Source organism: Furipterus horrens, unplaced genomic scaffold, assembly GCF_987537825.1.
Source record: "Furipterus horrens unplaced genomic scaffold, mFurHor1.1.pri manual_scaffold_2, whole genome shotgun sequence".
NCBI classification, from domain to species: Eukaryota; Metazoa; Chordata; class Mammalia; order Chiroptera; family Furipteridae; genus Furipterus; species Furipterus horrens.
The window spans coordinates 215,808,189-215,829,375 of record NW_028327172.1 but is presented as its reverse complement, the minus strand read 5'-3'; the positions used below and the strand labels follow the sequence as shown (position 1 = coordinate 215,829,375).

Here is a 21,187-nt window from a genome sequence, read left to right as displayed (position 1 = left end):
GGGGTGTTGGTCCCTGAGGCCTGTGAGCCAGGTCCCCCGTCCCTGGAGACCCAACAGGTGACACTCACAGCTCCACTGCAGGAAGGAAACGTTTATTAGGCACCTACTATGTGCTGGTGTCTTCTTTTAACATGAGGATACAAGTTGAGCTCCCGGAAAGCCAAGTAAACCATCTAGTCCTAAAACCGAGTCTCTCTGATGTTGGAGCCCATGACCTTTTTATTAGCAGACTGTGTGGCAAATCCTACTAACTTGACTAAATTCTTCAGAGCCCCCGTGTGCGGCCTGATCATTCGCTCAGAGAGGCTCCGAGCATGGGGCCCTGACGCCCAGGGTATGCACTGTTGGGGACTCAGTCTCCTCACCTGTACAATGGGGATGGAGATCGTGGGACGTACCCGGAGGGGGTTGTGCCCGGCACACAGAGCGCGCTCCGTCCATGCAGTGATTACCCAGCCACCCCACGATTACCCGCCTCTTCTATGTGCTGCGCAAAGTAGGCGCCAGGGAGCAGCCACCTCCCTGGGCTCACGCGCTCTTCCTCTGCGCCAGGGGTACCTCAGCCCCGTCCTTGGCCATGCTGAGCCGCAGAGGCCACTGTGGAGACAATCAGTCACATGCCTGCTGAGGACATGTGGCCTCATGGCGAGGCCCTTCTAGCTTCCCTTCCTTCCTGGCCTCTCCCCGGAGGCCCAGAGAGCAGAGCTCCTCAGGCAGAGACACAGGCAGAAAATGCAGCTGGTGCAGCATCGGGGGGGGGGGGGGGGGGCGGCACTGCCTCCCCAGCCCCGGCCCACATCTGTCAGAGTGCTGTGCCCACTGGGGCACGTGGCTTCCTGGCTGGAAGCCACTGGGGTCCAAGCTGCTGACGCTTCCCCACGGGAGGCTGGGCCTTGCCCCCAGCTCTGGCGGTGTCTTCTGTAATCAACTCGCTGGGTCTGAGGCTGGAATACAGGCCGGACGGACGGACGGGGTGCTCTGGAGGAGAGAAGGCCCTCAGGAGGGGCTGAGAGGGATGGGAAATCTCTCTGCAGGACGATTCCATTCTATTTGCTGAGCACCTACTGAGTGCCAGGCCCCACGGAAGGCCCAGGGGCACCGAGGAGCAGAGATGGGCAGGCAGGTCGGCAACCACCAGGGCTCGCACCCTCTGGGGCTCGGTCCTCCAATACTGATCTCTTTTCCACCTCCACAGCCCGGGGCATGCTCCTCTTTCAGGGAGCAAAATGGAGCGGGAGCAGGGAAGGGCCTTGCCATGGTCAGGAGTAATAAACGGCAGAGCACAGTGAGGTCTGCGGACCCCCCAAGCCCGGAGCTCCCCTGTGTGAGACACTGGTGGGGAGAGGAGAGCCCCCAGGTTCTGAAGTCTCCCCTTTACATGGCGAACCTCCAAGTGCTGGGGCGTGAAAGTCCATCCTGCTTCCCCCGCCATCCCAGGTGGGAACAAAGCCCCCGGTCCCAGGAACCGAATTCTTGGGGAAGAAATGCTCCCGGCCCCACCCCAGCTCCTGGCTCTGCCATGCAGCGCTCTCTCTTACCAAAGTTTCTACCCTCAAGAGGAGATCCCTCCCCAACATACACAAGCTTCCATGTGGGAAATGGGGTGGAAAAAAATGCTTATAAAGGAAGGTTTGCAACGTGGCTTGAATATGAAACCAGCTCTGGGGTGCACGCGAGGTCTCTGGGACAGGAAAGGGCTGTCTCATTTGCATAACCCCATGCTTTCGCGCACCTCCCAAATATCAGGGAGCACCAGTTTCGGGGCTACACTGCCCTCCCCCCGCCCCCAGAAACCCATCCACTTACGTCCTGAATCCCATCCCCTGGAAATGTAACTGTAACCAGAGATGGGGTCTTTGAAGAGGTGATTAAGGCGAAACGAGGTCACAGGGTGGGCCCCGATCCAGTCACACTGGTGACCTTATAAAACAAGGCCAGGACACAGACTCACACAGAGGGATGGCCACGTGAGGACACAGGAAGGTGACGGACATCCGCGCGCCAAGGAGAGGGGCCTCAGAAGGCAAGCCGGCCGCCTCCGTGACCTGGGACCGAGCCTCCAGGCAGGGAGGAAACAAGTTTCTGTGTGCTTGGTTACACGGGCCCTCGCCAACCCACGCGGCCCCCGGCGCTCCTTCGGTTGAGCCGGGCACCATGCCAGGCACTGCTCCGATCGCTGTACACGTTAAAGCGTTCCCCCTTCCCAGCGAGCCTGTCACGTCGGTCCCGTTAGGGACTCATTTTACGGAAGTAGAAACTGAGGCCCAGGGCAGGGAGGTCCCGGGTAGGCACCGGGGATAAAGGATGGCTATGACTTCGCCCTCGCCCTCAGGACCTGGCCATCTGGTCCAGGAGTCCGGCAGAGCCTCAGGGGCAGGGGCAGAAGTTGCAGGGTGCCCCCCGATGCCCCCCCTCCCGACACACACACCCTCAGGAGGAACCTGGGAGACAGCTTAGCTCTGGCAGGCAGACAGGAGAGATGCGGAAGCTTCCAGAAGGAGGCACAGCAGGGACCACCACTCAGCAGTGCCCAGAGTGTGCTGCTTAAGATGCAGGAGGAGCCCCACGAATAGAATCTTGGGGTCACCTGAGAGGGGTCTTCAATGTCTTGGCCAGTGGGCACCAAGAGCTTCAGGGACACCTTCCCTCTGGTCTGGGAGGAGGAAGGTGCTGCGATGTTCCCATGGGTGTGGGCTGAGGCCACGGGGCAGCAGTGGAGTCGGGGTGCCAGGGTCAGGACTGACTGGAGAACGAGGGGCCCCTCAGGGGTACCCAGGGCTCAAGCTGGCATCATGGTCCTCATGGGGGGAGAGGACACTGGTAGGTTCAGGAAGGGGGAGCAGATAGACTGTCAGAGCTCATGGAGCCTGCAGATCCTCAAGGGGAGGAGCGGGAGGCCCAGAGAGGCTGAGTCACTTGTGGGAGGTCACACAGCATTTGGTGGCAGGGCCTTCCCACCACTGCCTGAGCCTCAGAGAAAGAAATGAGAGACCTCAGCAGCTTGTACACTGATGGCCCTATGAGCCTGAAGTCCCTGCTCCCTGACACCCACCCCAATGCCCCCTCCAGACCCGGAATGTCCTCAATCCTGTGGGGAGAAGAAGTCAGCTCAGTGACGTGGCTGTCCTTGCTGCTATGCTGCTGGCTTCACAGGAGTCAAAGGAGGAGGTCCAGGTCAACCTGTGAGCAGCAGGAGTGGGCGTGGGATGAGGGGAAACCCAGACCCAGAGCCCTGTCTGCCCCTGGGGCACCTCCAAGTGCCAGGGACGTGCTGGGATGGAGAGCCATAAAGCCCCACCTGGGACAGCTCTGGCAGCAGGAGTTGAGGGGTGATGGGGTCCCTCAGAAGCTGTGTGCTTCAGGCCAACCAGGAAATGCTCACGAAGCCTGCGCCCCGTGGGAACCGGCCCCATGCCCCAAGTCCTGGCACTTCTGAGGAGACCGCACAAGGGACTGGATTAGCCCGACAGGGTCCAAGCCAGCGGGTCTGCGCCAGACTCTGGCCCGGCCCCAGGAGCACAGCTCCGGCCCAGACTGCCCATGTTGGGCGGCCCCTACCAGGCTCTGGTTCCCCACAGACCCCAGCCAGGAGCCCCCTCATCCCCATTTACAGGACAGGAAAGGGAGGCCCAGGGACAAAGGGCCTTGACTAAAACCCGAGGGCGGGAGCGGGAAAGAGGATGGAGAGGTGGCGAGTGAGCCGAGACCAGCTGGCAGGGCAGACGGCCAGGACCTCCCAGTCACCTCATCGTGCAGGTGAGCAGGGCCAGGGGGACACACCCAGGCCCGAGGGGGGCCTCACACGTCTGCCTTCTCCTCTGTCTCTCTGTGGCCGTCACATGGACATGCCCCCTCCCAGACGCCTTCCCGCCAGCGGGCCCACACAGACCACCCCAGCCCAGCCCGCAGCCTCCCCACCTCCCTGGCCCCCACTCGGCCTCAGCCCTCGCCCAGGCTCCCCGCCTGAGCCTGGCCCTCCCCCTCCCAGAGGACCTGCACGGTGGGGAGTGGCACTCACTGTGGCCCTGCTCTCAGCCCCGGCCTCCCAAGGCCTTGGAGACAAAGGCCGAGCCCCCAGGGTGGCTACCCAGGCTCTTCCTAACCCAGCCGGGCCCACGGGCAGCGGCGTGCACTGCTCAGCCATCCGGACCGCAGAGCTGGTCCTGCTCGGTGCACCCAGTGCACCGATGCCACCGGAACTCCCATGGGAGCTGAGGGCTGGGTCCCCTCGCTGGCCTGCCCTCTCAGGGGTGGGGACAAGCAGGCCCCACACGGGACTGGCACAGCAGTGTCTGACAGAGAGCAGTCAGAGACTGAGCGGGGGAACCTGGAAACTACCTCTCTCCTAGCGGGGGAATCTGAGGCACAGTTCGGACCGTGGACTGGATCACAGCTCCCAGCCGGTCTGCGGCAGGGCCCCCACCCACCAGGTCTGGCTGCCTCTCCTGCTGAAGGCCGCTCTGGGCCCCAGGCCACTTCCTTCACTCACTCACTCATCTACTCACTCACTCATTCACTCACTCACTCACTCATTCACTCACTCACTCATTCATTCATTCATTCATTCACTCATTCACTCACTCGCTCATTCATTCACTCACTCACTCACTCACTCACTCATTCACTCATTCACTCACTCACTCACTCACTCATTCACTCACTCACTCACTCATTCCCTCACTCACTCATTCATTCATTCACTCATTCACTCACTTGCTCATTCATTCACTCACTCACTCATTCATTCCTTCACTCACTCATTCATTCACTCACTCACTCATTCACTCACTCCCTTCCTCACTCACTCACTCATTCATTCATTCCCTCCCTCTCTCACTCACTCACTCACTCATTCCCTCACTCACTCATTCATTCACTAACTCACTCACTCATTCATTCCCTCCCTCCCTCATTCACTCACTCACTCATTCATTCATTCCCTCACTCACTCACTCACTCACTCATTCACTCACTCAGTCACTCATTCTGTGGCTGATTAACACATCCCATGTGCCAGGCCCCCTCCAGGTGCTGGACACAGACAGGAAAGGCCTGGATGCCTAGGGCACGTATGTGGTGGACGGAGCAGCCGAAGACTGAATCACTAAGCAAAGGGCGTACGTCTGTGGTGGGGCCCTCAGGTGGCATGTGACTGGGTGGGGGGAGACCTGGGTGTGCAGGATCGGCTCACCGGGCCACCCTGAGCAAGCATGGAGAGCAGAGGGTCTCATCCAAAGACTGGCCGTGAAGCCTGACCATGGCAGGACCCACAGGGTCCAGGAAAGACAGGGAGTGCGGGTGGAGATGACCCCTCCTGGTTCTCTAATTTCTGCCCTGGCTGGGGTGGCACCCACCAGTGGGACACTGGGTAAACCAGTATCACCAGGCAGACCTCAGGAGTCAGGAAAGACCCTCCAACCAGTCCCCCGGACACAGAGGAGGAAACTGGGGTCCAGGGAGGGGCTGCTACGCCCAAGGTCAAGGCCAGTCCACACAACGGGATCCATGGGGGACCACCCCCCATCACCGGAGAAACCCTCCCAGTAAACAGAAAGACCAGGCTGCCCTACACACCCCATCCCGTGGGCCCCCGTCTCTGGGTTGTTTAAGCAGAAAGGAGGGGGAGCAAGTGGTATTTGTTTAACTAATTTCAAGGATGAAGAAGTTCCAGATGTTTCCCTTGTTCCCACCCCTCCCCACCTGGCCCCGGTCCCTTCCTCATGAAAGCCCCTCTGGCGGGGAGGGGCGGCTCCCTCGGGGACCCTGCGTGAGGCGGAATGTCTGGCCGATGGAGCTCTGCGGGGAGGGGGCCATCGGCTGCCCAGGAAGCCAGAGCAGTTTTCCAGGCCAGAGGCTGCTGGAGACAACCCAGAGTCCACCTCCGAGAGGCTCGACCTCCGGGCCCAGCGGGGCACATGCGCGGGGAGGAGGGGGCCGCGGGGGCGGCTCCACGGGGTGCAGCCAGCCCGCCTGCCCACATGGCACTCAGGCTCAGGGACGAAGTCAGCACGTCAATGAACCAAGGACAACGCCGACCCTGACTGGGCCCCTGTCCGTGTCCCAGATGCATCACCCATCTGAGCAAAACCCCAGGTCACGGCAGCCCTGCCCAGTGGGAATCACCGCCCCAGCGTACAGGCAGGAGACGGAGGCAGCGTGCCACGCGGGAAGCTGCCCCAGGTCACCCGAAAGCTGGTGGCAGCATCAGGATTTACATCCTGGTCAGTCTGTGTGAATTCTACGCGGTGCTCACGGGAAGGTTCTGGGCGGGGAGGGCCCGAGGGGAGGGCAGCACTCTTCCTCTGAGTCCATGAAGCCCGATCTTTCTGTCTACCCGGCCCGCACGGGCCTGAGGACACGCCCGGGCCGCACCTCTCACTCAGGAGCTGCTCCACGCCCGACCAGAGGGCCACACGGAGACACGCGGTATCGCATGCACGTGCACGCGGGTGTCGGCTGTGATTCCGGCCACACCAGCGAAAAGGCGGGGGGACAAAGCCCAAAGCTCGCCTCTGAAGGGAAACCTAAACTGCGGGCCGTTCAGACGGCGGAGTCCCACCTCTCAACAGGGACCCGTTTGTAAACACGGTTCTGGGTGAAGCGGAAGCCGCGCACAGCCAGCTGAGAGCACAGGGCACCCCGGTTCCTTTGTTCGTGGACACGGCAGATGTGGGGGAACCGTGAAAACACAGAGGCGCATGGAACGCATCAGCATGGAACACATCAGTGGAGGTCACGTGGGCGGGGGGCGGGGCTCCCCTGTGTCTGCCATGTTTCACTTCTTTCAACAATCTGAAACATATTTGCAAAATAGTAACATCTGTCTAATATCCCAGGGCTGCAGGGGTCAGTTACATTGTTTCCAGAGGATGGGCCTGTTTCCTAATTGCGATGTGTTACTGTTAGGACCCATCTTTGATGGGCAGCAGCCTCCTGGTGGGTGTCCTCAGCGCAGCCAGGGTTCCGGTCCTGAGCTGACCCCCTGGCGGGGGAGCCTGGAGGACCCCAGATGCTGCTCCCTCTGAGGGCCACATTGTGAAGTCCGTATTCCCAATATCTGGAGGGACATATTGCATACTTGGGAACACTTTCCAGGCTGGGAGTAACAGAAAGAAATATACACACTGGCTTAACTGGGGGAAAGTGGTTCCGCCTCTCTGAACCTCAGTTTCCTCATCTGTGAAATGGGTGAGAAGGATATGGTGGTTCGTCCTCCTAAGGTTGTCCTGGAGAAGGAACGACCACAGTTACGGGGTGTGCAGTGAGCACCGGGCCCTGCGTGTGTTGGGTGACAATAAAGGGAGGACAAGCCACCGTGAGGTCCATCCCATGAGCCAGAGCCCGGTATCATCCGCCCCGCAGCCCCCCACCCACACCCCAAGGGCCTAGGACAGGGGCCCAGCCTGGTGCCTCTGTCGAGGCCCCTCGGGGCTTTCACGGACTCCCACCCTAGTCTTCTGAAATGAAGCCCGTGTTGTGCTGCTTCCCAGAAAGGTCTGGAACCTCAGCCCACTGGTCCACGTGGAGTGGAGTTCATCCGTCCGAGGACCAGTAGCTGGGTCAGTGTTCTGGCTCGGAGATCAGGACATGAGGACAGACGGCCGGGTGGGTCTGTCACTCTGCTGCTCCCTGGATCGCCCCCCGAGTCCCTGATGGCCCGATCCTCGGAACGCCGAGGGAGGCTCCGGAGGGGAAGCTCATCCCTGTACTGGGGGTGGCCAGGGGCGGGGGGTAAACACGCAGGAGCGGAGCCAGTCCCCACGGGGTGACCCTTCGTTACAGACCCCGAGCTGCTGCCTTCCCACCCGGCGTCATGGCCCCGCTGCTGCCAGTGTCTCCTTTGCCTCCCAGATACACCCCTTCCTCTCCGTGCCTTGTCTCGGGGGGACCTAACCTCGGGCTGTCCCCAAGCAGGTGCATGTGGACAGCCTTGCTGAGGGGCCAGGTTCAGCAGCATCAGAGCTGCTTGGGAGGCATCTTCTGGCCACGCACTGGTTCAGTGCCCCAGCAGCGCCAAGCGCGCCGCCCAGTCCTGCCACCAAGCTGCTGGCTCTGCAGCGCCTCCCAGGTCCTTCTGATGGAGGGAGGGGAATGTGACCCTGATGGCAAGAGGCGGGCCCGTGCTGGGAGCACCCACCCCAGCTTCCTCATCTGCAGAACAGGAAGCCATAAGCCTATCCCCTGGGCTGTCACGGGAATCCACGGGACGCAGCATGCGGAGAGATGTGAGGGGAATGAGGTGTCCCCAGGGAGCCCAGGTGACAGCGCGGGGACTCAGAGAGCAGCTGTCGGGTTCACACCCTGGCCCCAGCTGTCACCAGCTCCGTGCCTGGCAGCAAACCAGACTCACCTGCGAGTGACACAGGCACGGTGCCCCCCTCCAGGCTGGGGCGAGGACAAGTGGGCACACCCTCCACACACCTGCAGGGCGCGGACCAGTGTGGCCGCAGCCAGCGGAGAATCAAGATGCTCTCAGACCTGAGCCCTCTGTGTGCCCTGGGGGGATGGACCCCACCGTTCTTAGGAAGAGGAAAGAATGGGCCGGTGGGGGGCAGCTGTCTCTGCCAGACCGTGCCGCGATGGGCACCCTGGGCAGTCACTCACACCCAGCGCCGCAGGGTGCACCCTCGATGTTCGCACTCAGTGAGGATGACTGTGACGGGTTCAATATGTCCCCCCAGGGCCTCAGAACGTGGCCTGATCGGTGAGCAGGGTCGTTGCAGATGTACTTAGCTAAGATGAGGTCACACTGGGGCAGGGTGGGCCCCTAGCCCAGTATGACTGGTGTCCTTATAAAAAAGGGACTCAGGGACACAGACACACACAGGGAACATGCGATGAGAAGATGCAGAGACTGGGGTGATGCGTCTACACACCAAGGAATCTGAAGATGCCCACCGACCCCCCGCAGCTGGGAGAGCGGCCTGGGCCGGGTTCTCTCAGCCTCAGCAGAAGCAGGCCCCGCGGCAGCCCAGGCTCAGCCTTCCGGCCGCCAGGCCTGGGAGACAACACCTCTCTGCTGTTTGAGCACCCCCAGTCCCACAGGCTCGTGCCCTGGCCCCCTCCATCCCAAGGTCCCCACTTCCCCTTCCCCAGCCACCACTCTCCCCTTGGGCGGAGGGCTGCCCATCCCATCGTGCAAGCCTGGGCTTCCTTCGTCCCCTGCCCTGTCCCTCTCTCTCCACCCACGGCGACGGCCCGGTACTCAGTGTCCCTCCTCTATCCTTGGAGCCGCGTCCTGGGCAAAGCACCTGCCTCTCTCCTGGATGTCACAACGACAGCCCAACAGGTCTGCCTGCCCTAATCTCTCCTCCTCCATGCCGGCTTCCCACTCGCTCAGGTCAAACACCTGGCGTGTCCCCAGGCGTGTCCCTGGTTCCTCTCTCTCTCACATTCCTCACTCACACCAGCAGCAGGTCCTGCTGGCTCTGGCTTCCGACACATGCAGAACCTGCCACCCACCACTGCTACTCAGGCCCCGTCACCTCTCACCGGGGCCCCTGCAGCGGCCTCCGACTGTCCTGCCAGCTCTCCTGCTCCCCCAGCTTGGCTGCTGTTCCTGCAAGCACCTGCCTCAGGACCTTTGCACAGGCTGGTCCCTCTGCTTGGGGCACAGTCCTCCCAGACACCCACCTGGCTCTCCCCTACACCTTCCCTGAGTTTTCCCTCAAATACTGTGGAGCCACTGAGGCCTTCCCTGGCCACCCCGACTCCCGACACCTCCCCACCACCTCTGTGCTTCCTCTCCACCTCCCTCATCACCCTTTCCCATTTCATGACACATATTTATTATATTTGTTCATTTCTGCCCCTGTCACTACTTCCAGGATAGTGTGTGTGGGGGGGGGGGGGTGTCTGTATGTTTCATTAACTCAAATATTCCCAGTACCTAGGACAGTGCTCGAGAATGGGTCCACATTCATGCCTGAAAGCAACGTCAAGGAGAGGCAAGCATTTACTCTCAGGATCTTATCTTCCCTCTTCCAGCCGAGAGAGAACTCTGCCCACATCACGGGCTCCTCCCTGCGCCCCTGGGGATGAGAGGACCTCGCCTCTGCTGAGGCTCGGCCCGCCCGCACAGCCGCTTTCCCACAGGCAGCTCCCAGGGGTGGGAGGGCCGAGCGGGGCTTGTCCTGTGAGGGTGGCCCAGCGAGCCAGCACGCCCGGTGCCCAGCGCCCGGCGCCCAGCCGTGGGGAGGCGCCCGTGCGAGCTTTCGGACACGTGGGGAGGGTCCCAGGGCTCAGGACGGAGGCAGCACAGGAGGACCCCAGGGTGCAGGGCCCGTGGGAGACAAGCAATGTCGCTGGGCTGTGGAGGCCTGGGGCCCTCGCAGGGCTAAACACCAAAGCTCGGCTCCTCCGGTCTCGGCTTACACCCTGCCCACCCCGGGGCTCAACGGCATCACTGTCCTAAGACGGGGGTCCTTGGCGCCTGGGCTTGGAGACGGCTGTGCTGGGAAGACTCGGGGCCCTGGTCCACTGGGCAGTGTCTGTGTAAGAAGAGGTCAGTGTGAGGAGAGACGCAGACCCAGGGAGAAGGCCATGTGATGCTGGAGGCGGAGACTGGGGTGATGCAGGCACAAGGCCAGAAAGACAGGGTCACCTGTCCCCACCAAGGCCTACAGGGAGGAAGGAAGACCCTCCCCCAGCGCCCGGCGCCCACACCTCCATCTCAGACTCTGGCCCCCAGGGCTGGCGGGGCTGAGCGCACGGTTTCCTTCCTCTGTTGTCAGGGTGAGACACCAGGTCCAGCAGGAGTGAGAGACGGCGGGGGTTCCCCCAGGGAGAGAGGAGGACCCCATCTGCATCTCGCCCGGCGCCCCGCTGTACCGATCACCCTGGGGCCTCCGACTCCCTGCGGGAGCACCCATGTCTCGGCGAGAGGGGAGGCGGGCTGAGCTGGGCCGCCCGTGGGTGTGGGCAGAGAGCAGACTCGCCGGTCCAGCTCCCGTGTGGGGCTGGGTACTGAAGGCCAGCCCCACCAGCGCGTGCTCAGGAGATTCCGCCGTGGGGCGCTGCCCGCGGCCCCCGCCCCAGCCCTGCGCAGGAATCCCGCCGCCCCGCTCCGGCTCCGGCACTCGGCGCGCCTGCCCTGCGCCCGCACCTGACGGCCCGGCGTCCCGCTCAGCTCCCTGGCAGCCGCCTGGGCCCGGTGTCCCCAGGGCTCTCTCACAGGCTGGGGCTCCTCCTAGGACCCCACCGCACCAAGCACTGCTCACAGCGCTTTCCAGGGAGGCCACACAGGCTGCCGGCTCCAGGCACCCACTTCCCTGCCCCCCTCCTTTCTCTTACTCCACAGGACCCCCTGCCCCACTCGGCATTTGCTCTCCCGTGGTCTGTCCCCCACACTGGAATGCCTCCTCCTTGTCTGTCTTCTTTCCCGGCTCACCCCAGGGGCCACAAAAATCGTGTGAAATGAGTGTTTGTGTGAATCCTGTTCTTGGGCCCCAGCGTGGCCCGGCAGTGCAGGTGGGGCCTGGGCAGGGTCGGGGTGCCACCCAGAGAAGGGTGGAGAGGAACAGAGGCCGCCTGCACGTGGGCCGTGGACGGGGCTGGAGGGCGAGGAGCAGAGCTCTCTGCGGACAGACGGTCTGGAACACGGGTACGGGCCCCGCCGGGCTGGGACTGCCACCGGGTGTCCCTGAAACTGTACACAGGGCCAGCCGGCCCACGAGGAAGCCTTCCTGAGTCCCCACCTCCTCTGCTCCCCTCCCCCACCCAGGCTCCAGCTAAGGGTCCCTCAAACCCCGCCTCCTACCCCTTCAGGCCACTGTGACTAGGCTGGCCCGTAGGTGGGAACGAAAAGGAACTTCCAGGTGGCTTCCTCAAATGCAATCTGTAAAGCTTACGGCAAACGCTGGGGACATCGTGTCCCGTGCCTTCTGTAGGGCAGGAGTCACAGCGATGGAGTGACGCTGCGGTAACAGTGCCTGGTGCCCCCACTTCAGGAAAGCCTTTGGGGCGCCTGCTCAGCACATACAAACCCTGAGGCGCCCCCCCCCCCCCCCGACAGAAACACACGTTCTGTGCAGCGGATCCTGTCACCCAGGCTGTACAAGCAGCGACGTGTGAATAACACCCCCACCGGCTCCTCCCCTGCCGAGCCCACGTGGGCAGGAGACTATCCAGGGTCGCGCTTGGAACACTGCCCGGCGGTGACGGCACGCGGGCTGCGGGGGAGAGGACAGTATTGCATCGATGTCACTGTTCTAGAAATGACACACTGTGAGGATGTGAGGATGTCCTGGGCCCTAGGAGACTGGGTGAAAGGGATGATGTCCCCAACCTGCTCTCAACAGGTTAGGAAACAAGTATCTGGAAATACACGCGTGTGCGGGTAGAGGGACGGAGGAGAGGGAGCGCGGGCAGGGCAGGGGAGCCGCAGAGCAAACGGGCCGCTATCGCCAAGTGAAGGTCCCACAGGAAGTCCTTCGCTGTCTTGCAACCGCTTGCTAAGTTGTCAGGTGAAAATTAAACAAAGTAGATGCTGGGAGGGGGCGTCTTGCCCAGGCCGAGGGTGTCCGTCCGACACCTGTGCCCTGACCCCAGCACGTCCCCTCCACTCCTTGGTAAGTCCCAGTGCCTCCTGACGCGGGGAGAATCCATGCAGCCCCGGCGTGGAAATGCTCACGTGCCCATCGAGGGAAGAGCAGGAAAATAAACTGGGGGGTAAACACCCAATGGAATTCTCCGGAGAATGAGATGCCCGACGCACAACTCTACGCCGCAACACGGACGAACCTCACAGGCCTGGTGTTACAGCCAGGAAGTCAGACACCAGGTAGCTGGGGAGCAGTTCAAGGCAGGGGGGGGACTTGGGGGCGACGGGCAGCTGCGTTGGGGCTGCTGGGAATTGTCGCTCTCCTGCCTGGGTCCGGGTGCTGGCTCGGTTTCGGGGCCTACACTGAGCGGAACACCTCTCCCGGAACACACGAAATACGGGGTCGGCCGACGAAGTTCACTGGGTTTCCCCGTGCCCGGCTCTGGGCGCGCTGAGCTGTCCTCAACTTCGTCTGAAACGATTCTGCTAGATTCTGTTGTGACAGCTGCCCTGTCGGCGTGCACTGTTTGTGAAAAGTATCAAAATGGGTAAACTTTTGTGCAGCCATTTTAATATTGAAGATGGAAGAAAAGAGCAACATTTTCAGCGTATCACGCTTTATTATTTCAAGGAAGGTAAAAACGCAACTGAAACGCAAAAAAAGGCCTTGCCGTGTGCGGGGAAGGTGCTGTGACCGATGGAACGTGTCAGAGGTGGTTTGCGGAGTCTCGGGCTGGAGACTGCTCGCTGGACGCCGCTCCACAGCTGGGTGGACCAGCTGAAGCTGACAGCGATCAAACCGAGACATTAACTGAGAAAAGTGAGTGTTCTGCCACGTGGGAGATAGTCGACATACTCAGAATATCCAAGTCAATAAAGTTATTGGTGAAAATAAAAAATGTGTCTTTTACAGAAAAAACTAAATGGACATTTTGACCGACCCAATATTTCAATAAAAAGTTTTAAAAAATTAGAAAGTCCAAAAGAGAAGACTCCTATCTACTTTTTTAAAATGAAAAACAAATTCAGTGTTTCATCAGTGGGCACCAGGCCAGGGGGACGCGAAGATGCAGAGAAGGCTCCGGGCCCCTGGAGACTGTGGTATGTGTGGCAGGAGCCCGAGGCCGCGCCAGGGGCTGGGCAGGGAGGGCTGAGCGGGAGGTCGGGGCTGCGCGGCCCGGCCCTGCACGGCCGGCTCACACCGCGGGCCAGGGCTCGGAGGCCGACAGCGGGTGCCGTGGTATCAGGAGACGCACTGAACTGGCACATACAAAACCTGCTGACGTGACCCAACACCTGCCGCGCCAGGCACATCTAGATACATCTCCAGCCCCATCTCCGTGGACACAGAGTCCAGCAGCCGCCACCCCCACAGCTGAGAGAGCCCAGGCTCACTTTGTCCCTGAGGCCACCCCACTTCTGGTGCAAGGAGACGCAGTCCTTGGCAGCTGCGTGAGGAGCTGAGGAAACTCCACCTCCCGTACGCTGGCCCCAGCCCCGCACCCAGGTGGAGGCAGGTGAACAGCCCCGTCCACATTCCACCACTGGGACAGCTGCAATCTCAGGCCTGGATGCCCGGCCCACACAGCTGGGAGCTCCCCCTGCGCACTCGGAGCCCCGGAATCTGAGCCAGGGAGCCACATGAGAGGTTCACACCCACCAAGGGGTAAAGGCGGTCCCGGACAGGCCCTTACACATCAGGCCCCTGACCGCCCCGCCTCCCGGCAGGGCCCAGTGTAGGCAATGAGCCCCATGGAAATCAGGCCAAGGCTCCTTATGTACTTTTTTAAAATGAAAAACAAACTCAGTATTTCATCAGCGGGCACCAGACCATGGGGGCGCAAAGATGGGGAGAAGGTTCTGGCTCCAGAAGCCTGGCTCTGGAATTGTCCCTTTAATAAGCAGGACCCACCTGTGCACAGCTGCCTGGCACTGACCCTGTGACCTGCCAACTCTGTTAAAAACTAAGGAAGAAAAATACTAAGCAATGGCCCAGGAATGAAACAGTCCCTGCTCTGGGGGACACTCCCCATCAGCCCCTCAGACCCTCAGAGGACCAGTCCACACCAGGCCAGGTTTCCACACCAAGAACCTGACTGGGCCCAGGAGCCCATGTGGCCAGTGGCTTTCACAACCATCCATGGCTCGTCCTGGGAGGTCGGTGGGCACTCTCATCACGGATGAAGCCCTGAGACTCTACAAGACCACCTCCCCAAACCGCACGGCCAGCGAGCACCAGGGCCACGCACGCACTGAAGGCCGAGGGCAGAGAACAACAGCTCTAGCAGCTGGGTGTACGATGAAGCCACAGAATCTTCTAGCAAAAAGGGATGGAATGCTTTACGCACCTCCTGGCGGGGGGTGGGGGGGAGAAACTCCCCGGGTCTCACATTCTAGGAGGAGACCCAGCCACATGCCAACAAGTCAGGCAGGACTGAGCCCAGGAAGCTGCTCCGCCGGGAGGGGGCAGGCGGGCCTCCAGGGCAGAGGGTCTCTGAGCTGTGCTTCCTGGAACGCACACTGGTTCTGAGAGAGAACTCGAGTCTGCCCAGGGGAAGGAGGGACAGACGGCACGCCTGGCAGGGCACTCGGTAAGGAGGTCTGTGTGGGGAAGTCCAGGGATGAGTCAGGCTGTGGGAGGCAGCCCAGAGGGCGGGCCCCACACGGCTGCCCCGGGTTTATAGCAGCCGCCCGGGTGCCGGGCGCATTGGAGCTGCCCAGGCACTGAGCAGCATGCTCCCCGCACTGCTTCTCCTGCCCAGCCTCCTGGGGGCCGCGCTGGCCAGCCCTGTGCAGGGCCCCCGGGAGTGCGCTCGGGGCGCGGCGGTGTGGTGTCGGGACCTGCAGGCAGCGGCGCGGTGCGGGGCCGTGGCGCACTGCCGGAGTGCCGTCTGGAGCAAGCCCACCGCCAGGTCCCTGCCCTGCGACCTGTGCCTGGATGTGGTGGCCGCTGCCGGCAACGGGATGAACCCCAATGCCACGGACGCCGACATCCTGGCTTTGGTGACGAAGACCTGTGAGTGGCTGCCCAGCCAGAACTCCTCGGTCAAATGCAAGGAGATGGTGGCCACCCACAGTTCAGCCATCCTGGACATGGTGCAGGGGGGCCCAGCCAGCGCCCCGGCCGAGGTCTGCGCTGCGCTCACCCTCTGCCAGCCGTTGCAGAGGCTCCCGGCCACCCCGGGGCCACTCTCCGAGGAGGACGCCTCCCAGGTGGTGGCCCCATTCATGGCCAACGGGCCCCTCAGCTTCCACACCCCGAAGATTCCTGAGGACACTGTGTGCCAGGACTGCGTGCAGCTGGTCACCCGGCTCCAAGACGCCATTGGGCCCAACATGTCCAGCTTGGCGGAAGTGACCAGCCAGGAGCAGTGCAAGTCCCTGGAGCCAGGCCTGGCTCTCCTGTGCAAGAACTACGTCCTTCGCTACCTCGCCCCCGCTGAGCACATGCTGAAGCTCGTCCTGCCCGAGGAGACCTGTGAGAGGGGGGGCTTCTGCGAGGAGCTGCCAGGTCCCGCTGAGGACGCGGTCTCTGCCCTGGAGCCGCTGTCCCCGAGGGAGAGGAACAAGGTCCAGATGGCGGCGGGCCTGACCTGCGAGGTGTGTCTGCAAGTGATCCAGGAGCTGGACCAGTGGCTGGACTCCGACAGCACCGAGGCCCTGATCCGCCAGGCTCTGGAGCGCGTGTGCTCGGTGATGCCCGCGTCCGTCGTGTCTCAGTGCGTCACCATGGTGGACACCTACAGCCCCACCCTGGTGCAGTTCGTGTCCAAAGTGCCCCCAGAGAAGGTGTGCAAGGTCGTCCGGCTCTGCGGCACCCGGCGGCGGCGGGCCCGGGCGATCCGCGAGCCCTACAAAGCCACCACGCCCCCCATGCTGGACACAGAAAACCAGGGCCACTTCTGCAACGGCTGCAAGAGGCTGCTGGGCATGTCCTCCCAGAACCTGGAGCGCAAGACCACCAAGCGCAACATCCTGAGGGCCTTCAAGGGCGGCTGCAGCATCCTGCCGCTGCCCTACATGATACAGTGCCACCGCTTCGTGGACGAGTACGAGCCGGTGCTCATCGCGACCCTCAAGGAGGTGATGGACCCCACCGCCCTGTGCACGAAGGTGGGCGCCTGCCACGCCCCCCGAGCCCCGCTGCTGGGCACCGACCAGTGCGTCATGGGCCCGAGCTTCTGGTGTGCGAGCCAGGAGGCCGCCGAGATGTGTGATGCCATGGAGCACTGCCAGCGCCACATATGGCGGCTCATGCCCTTCCTCACCGGGGGCCCGAGTGACCGTGGCTGCCAGCAACCCAGTGCCTGACAGGGCCACCCCCCCACCGGGGGACCCCTCCGAGGTGGGTGCTGTCCCCATTCCCCCGACGCAGACGAGAACCGAGGCTCTGGGCAGGCGGGGCAGCTGCCAAGGAGCGGAGCTGAAGTTCCTGATCCGCATCTGAGCGGCGGCACCAGGCGGCTTTGCCCTTGTGAGCGTCCCCCCTGGACTGGAACCGACAGCAGGCACAGAGCCATTCGGGGCTGAACCCATCTTTTCACCTGCTGGAGCCTCAGTTTTCCCATCTGTAGAACAGGGTGATCAGACATGTCTCACAGGGACAGTGACACAATTCAAGGAGACGCCCGAGAGCTTCTCTCCCAGAGACTCCGTTCATCAGTCTGCTGGGACCAGCAACCCAGCTCAGGGTCCCGGAAGAATGTGGCTGTGCCCGTGCAGAATAAACCAGAGTCCCCAGTGCCGTCTGCTGCGTCCTCAATCTCGGGGCAGGCCAGCTCCATGAGCCGAGCAACCTGCCTTCCTTCTGCCTTGCCCCGGTGTCCCCTCCTGCAGGAAGTCTTCCTTGATGAGCTCTGCCTGGCTTACACACCCGCTGTTTCTCTCGTGTGGTGTTGTCATATTCAGTCTCCCCAGTACACCAGGAGCCCCCTGGGGACAGCACAGGGCGTGACCCCACTGTGTCTCGTGCCCAGAACAAGGCTGGCACACAGTAGGTGCTCAAGCGTGAGGCCTGGCCAGGCGAAGCCTAGCTGTTGCCTTCAGGTGAGCCCCATGGAAGGAGAGGAGAGGTGCCCAGGCTGGATGGGCAGAGACCTGAGTGGGTGCTGTTTCCTGAGAGGCCACACCTGAGCTCTTAGGTAAACGCCCGCGCCCCAAACATTGCCCCAGGACGACAGGTGTGCCTGGCCTGAGTTTCGGGCTCCCCAGTGCTGGTGCATGCTGGCTGGGTCAGGGCCCGCTGGTCCACCCTGTGAGGGTGGCAAAGGGCTGGTGGTCATGGGAAGGCAGCTCTGTAGCAGATCCCAGAACACAGGTGTCTAGGAACTGACAGGCTTGCAAACACGGGGACTGTGAACCCCCCACGGTGCCAGGACTGGCCCTAGAGGCTGCTGCTCTGCCAGCGGATACCCTCTCTCTGTGACAGGACGCACTTACAGCCACCTCGGGCCCGGAGGGACATCGGCTGACAGGAGTGTGATGGGTCATTTCCTGGGATGCCACTAGTCACACATGGCTGGTCTGTGAGAGGCCAGGAGGTGGGTGCCAGGTCTCACGAGTGACCCATCCATGTGGAGCTGAGGTGCTCTGCAGGCCCCCCAGGCCTGAGCTCACTCACCTGTCCCCAACCCAAGCTACCTGGGGAGGACAGGTGGGTGGGGTCCCCACATGCCCCTTCCCTCTGTCCACCCCACCCCAAGCCTGGGAACCAGCTGTGACTGCAGGTAGGTAAGCCCAGCCAATGCGCCCCCTGTGTCTGTCATCAGTGACCACTGGTCACCTACAGAGGGCTTTGCATGTGCCCCGTCTGGGCACTGCCCCAAGGACTTCACTCCTCGTCCTCCACAACCACCATGAGAACAACACCATCGTTATCCCATTTCAGAGGTAGAAACAGAGACCAGAGAGGTTCAGTAACACGCCCGAGCTCGCACAGCCAGCAGGCGACAGAGCCAGCAGTCCAGCCCTGTGCGCCTGGCCCTCACACCCGCCGCATCCAAGTGGCTGGAGTTCCATCCTGGCTCCACCACTCCCTGAGCGCTGCCTCTGTTTCCTCGTTCCTAAAATTCCTCCCAGGATCGTCCCCACCTCGGGGGTGGGGCAGGACCGTGAGGGCAGGGTCAGGGAGGGGGCTTTTCAAACCCCTCCTCCCGCTAGCTGCCTGCCTGTCTGTCCCTGTTCCTAGCCTGCCTTTTTACATGTTCCCGCTGTTTTCCTTTCGCGTGCCTCCCCTTCCCGTACACTGGGACTCGAGCAGGTCCGGCTGCTGCTGCCGCCACGTTCCCTCGTCAAGTCCCTTCTCGGTTCGGGAGCTGGGGGCGGGCGCGCTGGCTGACTGCTGGGGCCGAGGCCCTGAGAGGGGGTGCAGGAGCACCAGGACGCCAGGCTCCGGGAGCCCCGCCGAGGTCCCCACGGAGCAGCCCAGCAGGCGAGTGGGGGGCCTGCAGGCTGGGTGCCCATGAAGCAGGCAGGGCCACCGGGCTCCCTACCTGGCGAGGGGCCACCAGGCAGCCCGGGGTCCAGGTATTTGCTCGCCGACTCTGGGGAAAGGTGTGTCAGAGACACAGGCCTCGACCCACAGCCCCCTTCCCCGGATAAAGACAGGCCGGCCGGCTCGCGCGCCCTCCATGGCCCCCTGCGGTCTGCGGCCAACGCAGCGGCTGGGCAGGTTGCAAGCGGGACCCTTCCTGGGGGAGACCGCGCTGACGAGGAGCAAGCTGTAGAAGCTGGTAACCACACACTTTGGTAACCACACACTTTCCGTCTGTCCCTCCTGAGTCCCTCGGGGAAAAGATGGGAGGCCCAAGCTCGGGCCTGGCTCTCTGGGACTGGACCACTGTTCCTCTGTGCCTCAGTTTCCTTTCTGTATCCGAAGAGACTGAACTAGATGGGGACAGAGGACAGCCGCCGCCCCACCCCCACCCCCGCCACAGGAACCTGGGGGCTGGGGACAATGGCTGAACCTAGGCCCTTCTGGCCGGCACCCCGTCGGCCCAGCACAGCGGCCCTGGGAGGGTGTGGCTCACGGACGCCCTCCCCCCAGTTTCTCCCGGGTCTGAGCCCCAGGCTGCTTCTGGGAGGTCAAAATTCTTCAGTGCTGACGGTGCCATAACGCGATTATAAAGTCCTCTTCCAGCCAAACCAAACAGGCCTGGAGATTGGGCCTGGCCCATGGGCCACCAGCTGGTGACCTCGGCAGGCGGGAATGTCCTGCTGCACAGAATGCAATGTCCCCGTGGGCCTCCTGACAAACACCTGGCGGCTCAGGAGCCCTGGGCGGGGCTGCGATGGCTCCGGTGTCCTGTTCCGGTCAGGAGGGGCTGGGTACCAGGGTGCCCTTTATTTAGGACGGGGGAGTAAGGCTGGGGGAAAGTTCACCACGCCCAGACCGTCTCCCAGGCCGGCGCCCAGGGGAGGGGCCTGATTAGGAAATCACGGAGCCAGAGGAGGGAGAGAGGCCCCTCCCACAGGCCGGCTACTGATGTCACCGAGTCCATGGCCCACAGCCACTCAGGGCAGTCACTCCCCAGCCATCGAGGGGCAGGGCGCATCTGTCCCACCCTCCAGCCAGTCCTACACCCACCCAGGGAGGCAGAGCCCCCCAGCCAGCCCTGCAGGAAGAGAGGCGGGCAGGGAGCCCTGCGGAGCGCGGGCCTCACACCCTGGGTTTATCTTTTTCTTAAACTGACTTTTAAAAAAAGATTTTATTTGTTTGTTTTTAGAGCGGGGGAGAAGGGAAGGAAGAAGAGGGAGCGAGGAACATCAGCCGATTGCCTCTCACCCTTTCTATATGCCCGGGGGCCCCGTCGACCCCTCACCCCCAGCAGGGCTGGCTCAGGGCTCACCCCGCATTTGACTGGAAAGGGCTGTGCCCTCTCAGACACCCCCAGGACTGGCAGTGGCCTGAGGGCAGCGACACAGGGAGCAGAGGTCAGGAGTAGTGATGGAGGCCAAGGGCCACACCCTGGAAGAGTGGGTTCCTCCAAAATGCCCCCCACACCCCCGTAACTGCCTCCTCTCCTCGGCAGAGCCCAGGAGGAGACAGACACATTTTACAGGGGGCAAAGAGGCTCAGAAACAGCTCGTGCCCTGCCTAACGTCACTCAGCAACGGCCGAGCTGGGACCGACGGCTGAGTGAGGTGCCTATGGTTCTCCCACACTGGAACCATCCTCCGTTTGCACCCCCAAACAGGCTAGCACCCGCAGCACAATGCAGCCAGCTGCACGTCTGGGCCCCTCACTAAGCAGGTTTCCCAAGGCCGTGAGGCGCCGGCAGCTCCCTCTGCAGACGAGGGAACTGGGGCTCAGAGCAATGCACTGACTGTCCCTGTGCCAGCGAACACGGGGCAGCGCAGGGGACCCCCCCACCCCCCGCCACCCCCCGCCACTCAGCCGCCTGCACGGTCCCTGGGTTCTCCTCACTCGCAAGCAGGTTTATGGCCCCATCCTTCAAAGCACACTCCGGCGAGGTTTATTACACAGCAGAAAACAAAGACAGGTTTTTCATCTGCCTTCCACTCAGGGACTTTTATTAAAACACAGTAAATCTTCGGGGCAGAGCGTGACTTCAATGCAAAGGGCAGGAGACCACAGGGGAAGGCTGGGAGTGGGGGTGAGACTGCAGGGGAAGTCTTTGGGGGAGA

At 62.3% G+C, this 21,187-nt stretch overlaps 2 protein-coding genes across 2 annotated transcripts in view; one reads left to right on the top strand and one right to left on the bottom strand.

Annotated features, from left to right (window-relative positions):
• The window catches only part of SORCS2 (sortilin related VPS10 domain containing receptor 2), a 253,382-nt gene that overhangs the window by 87,181 nt on the left and 145,014 nt on the right, over positions 1–21,187 (bottom strand). The window lies entirely within an intron of this gene.
• PSAPL1 (prosaposin like 1) lies at positions 15,238–17,161 on the top strand. Its single transcript, XM_090267114.1, has one exon. It carries the CDS (start codon positions 15,275–15,277, stop codon positions 16,850–16,852), a length of 1,578 nt encoding a protein of 525 aa, XP_090123240.1. The 5' UTR covers positions 15,238–15,274; the 3' UTR covers positions 16,853–17,161.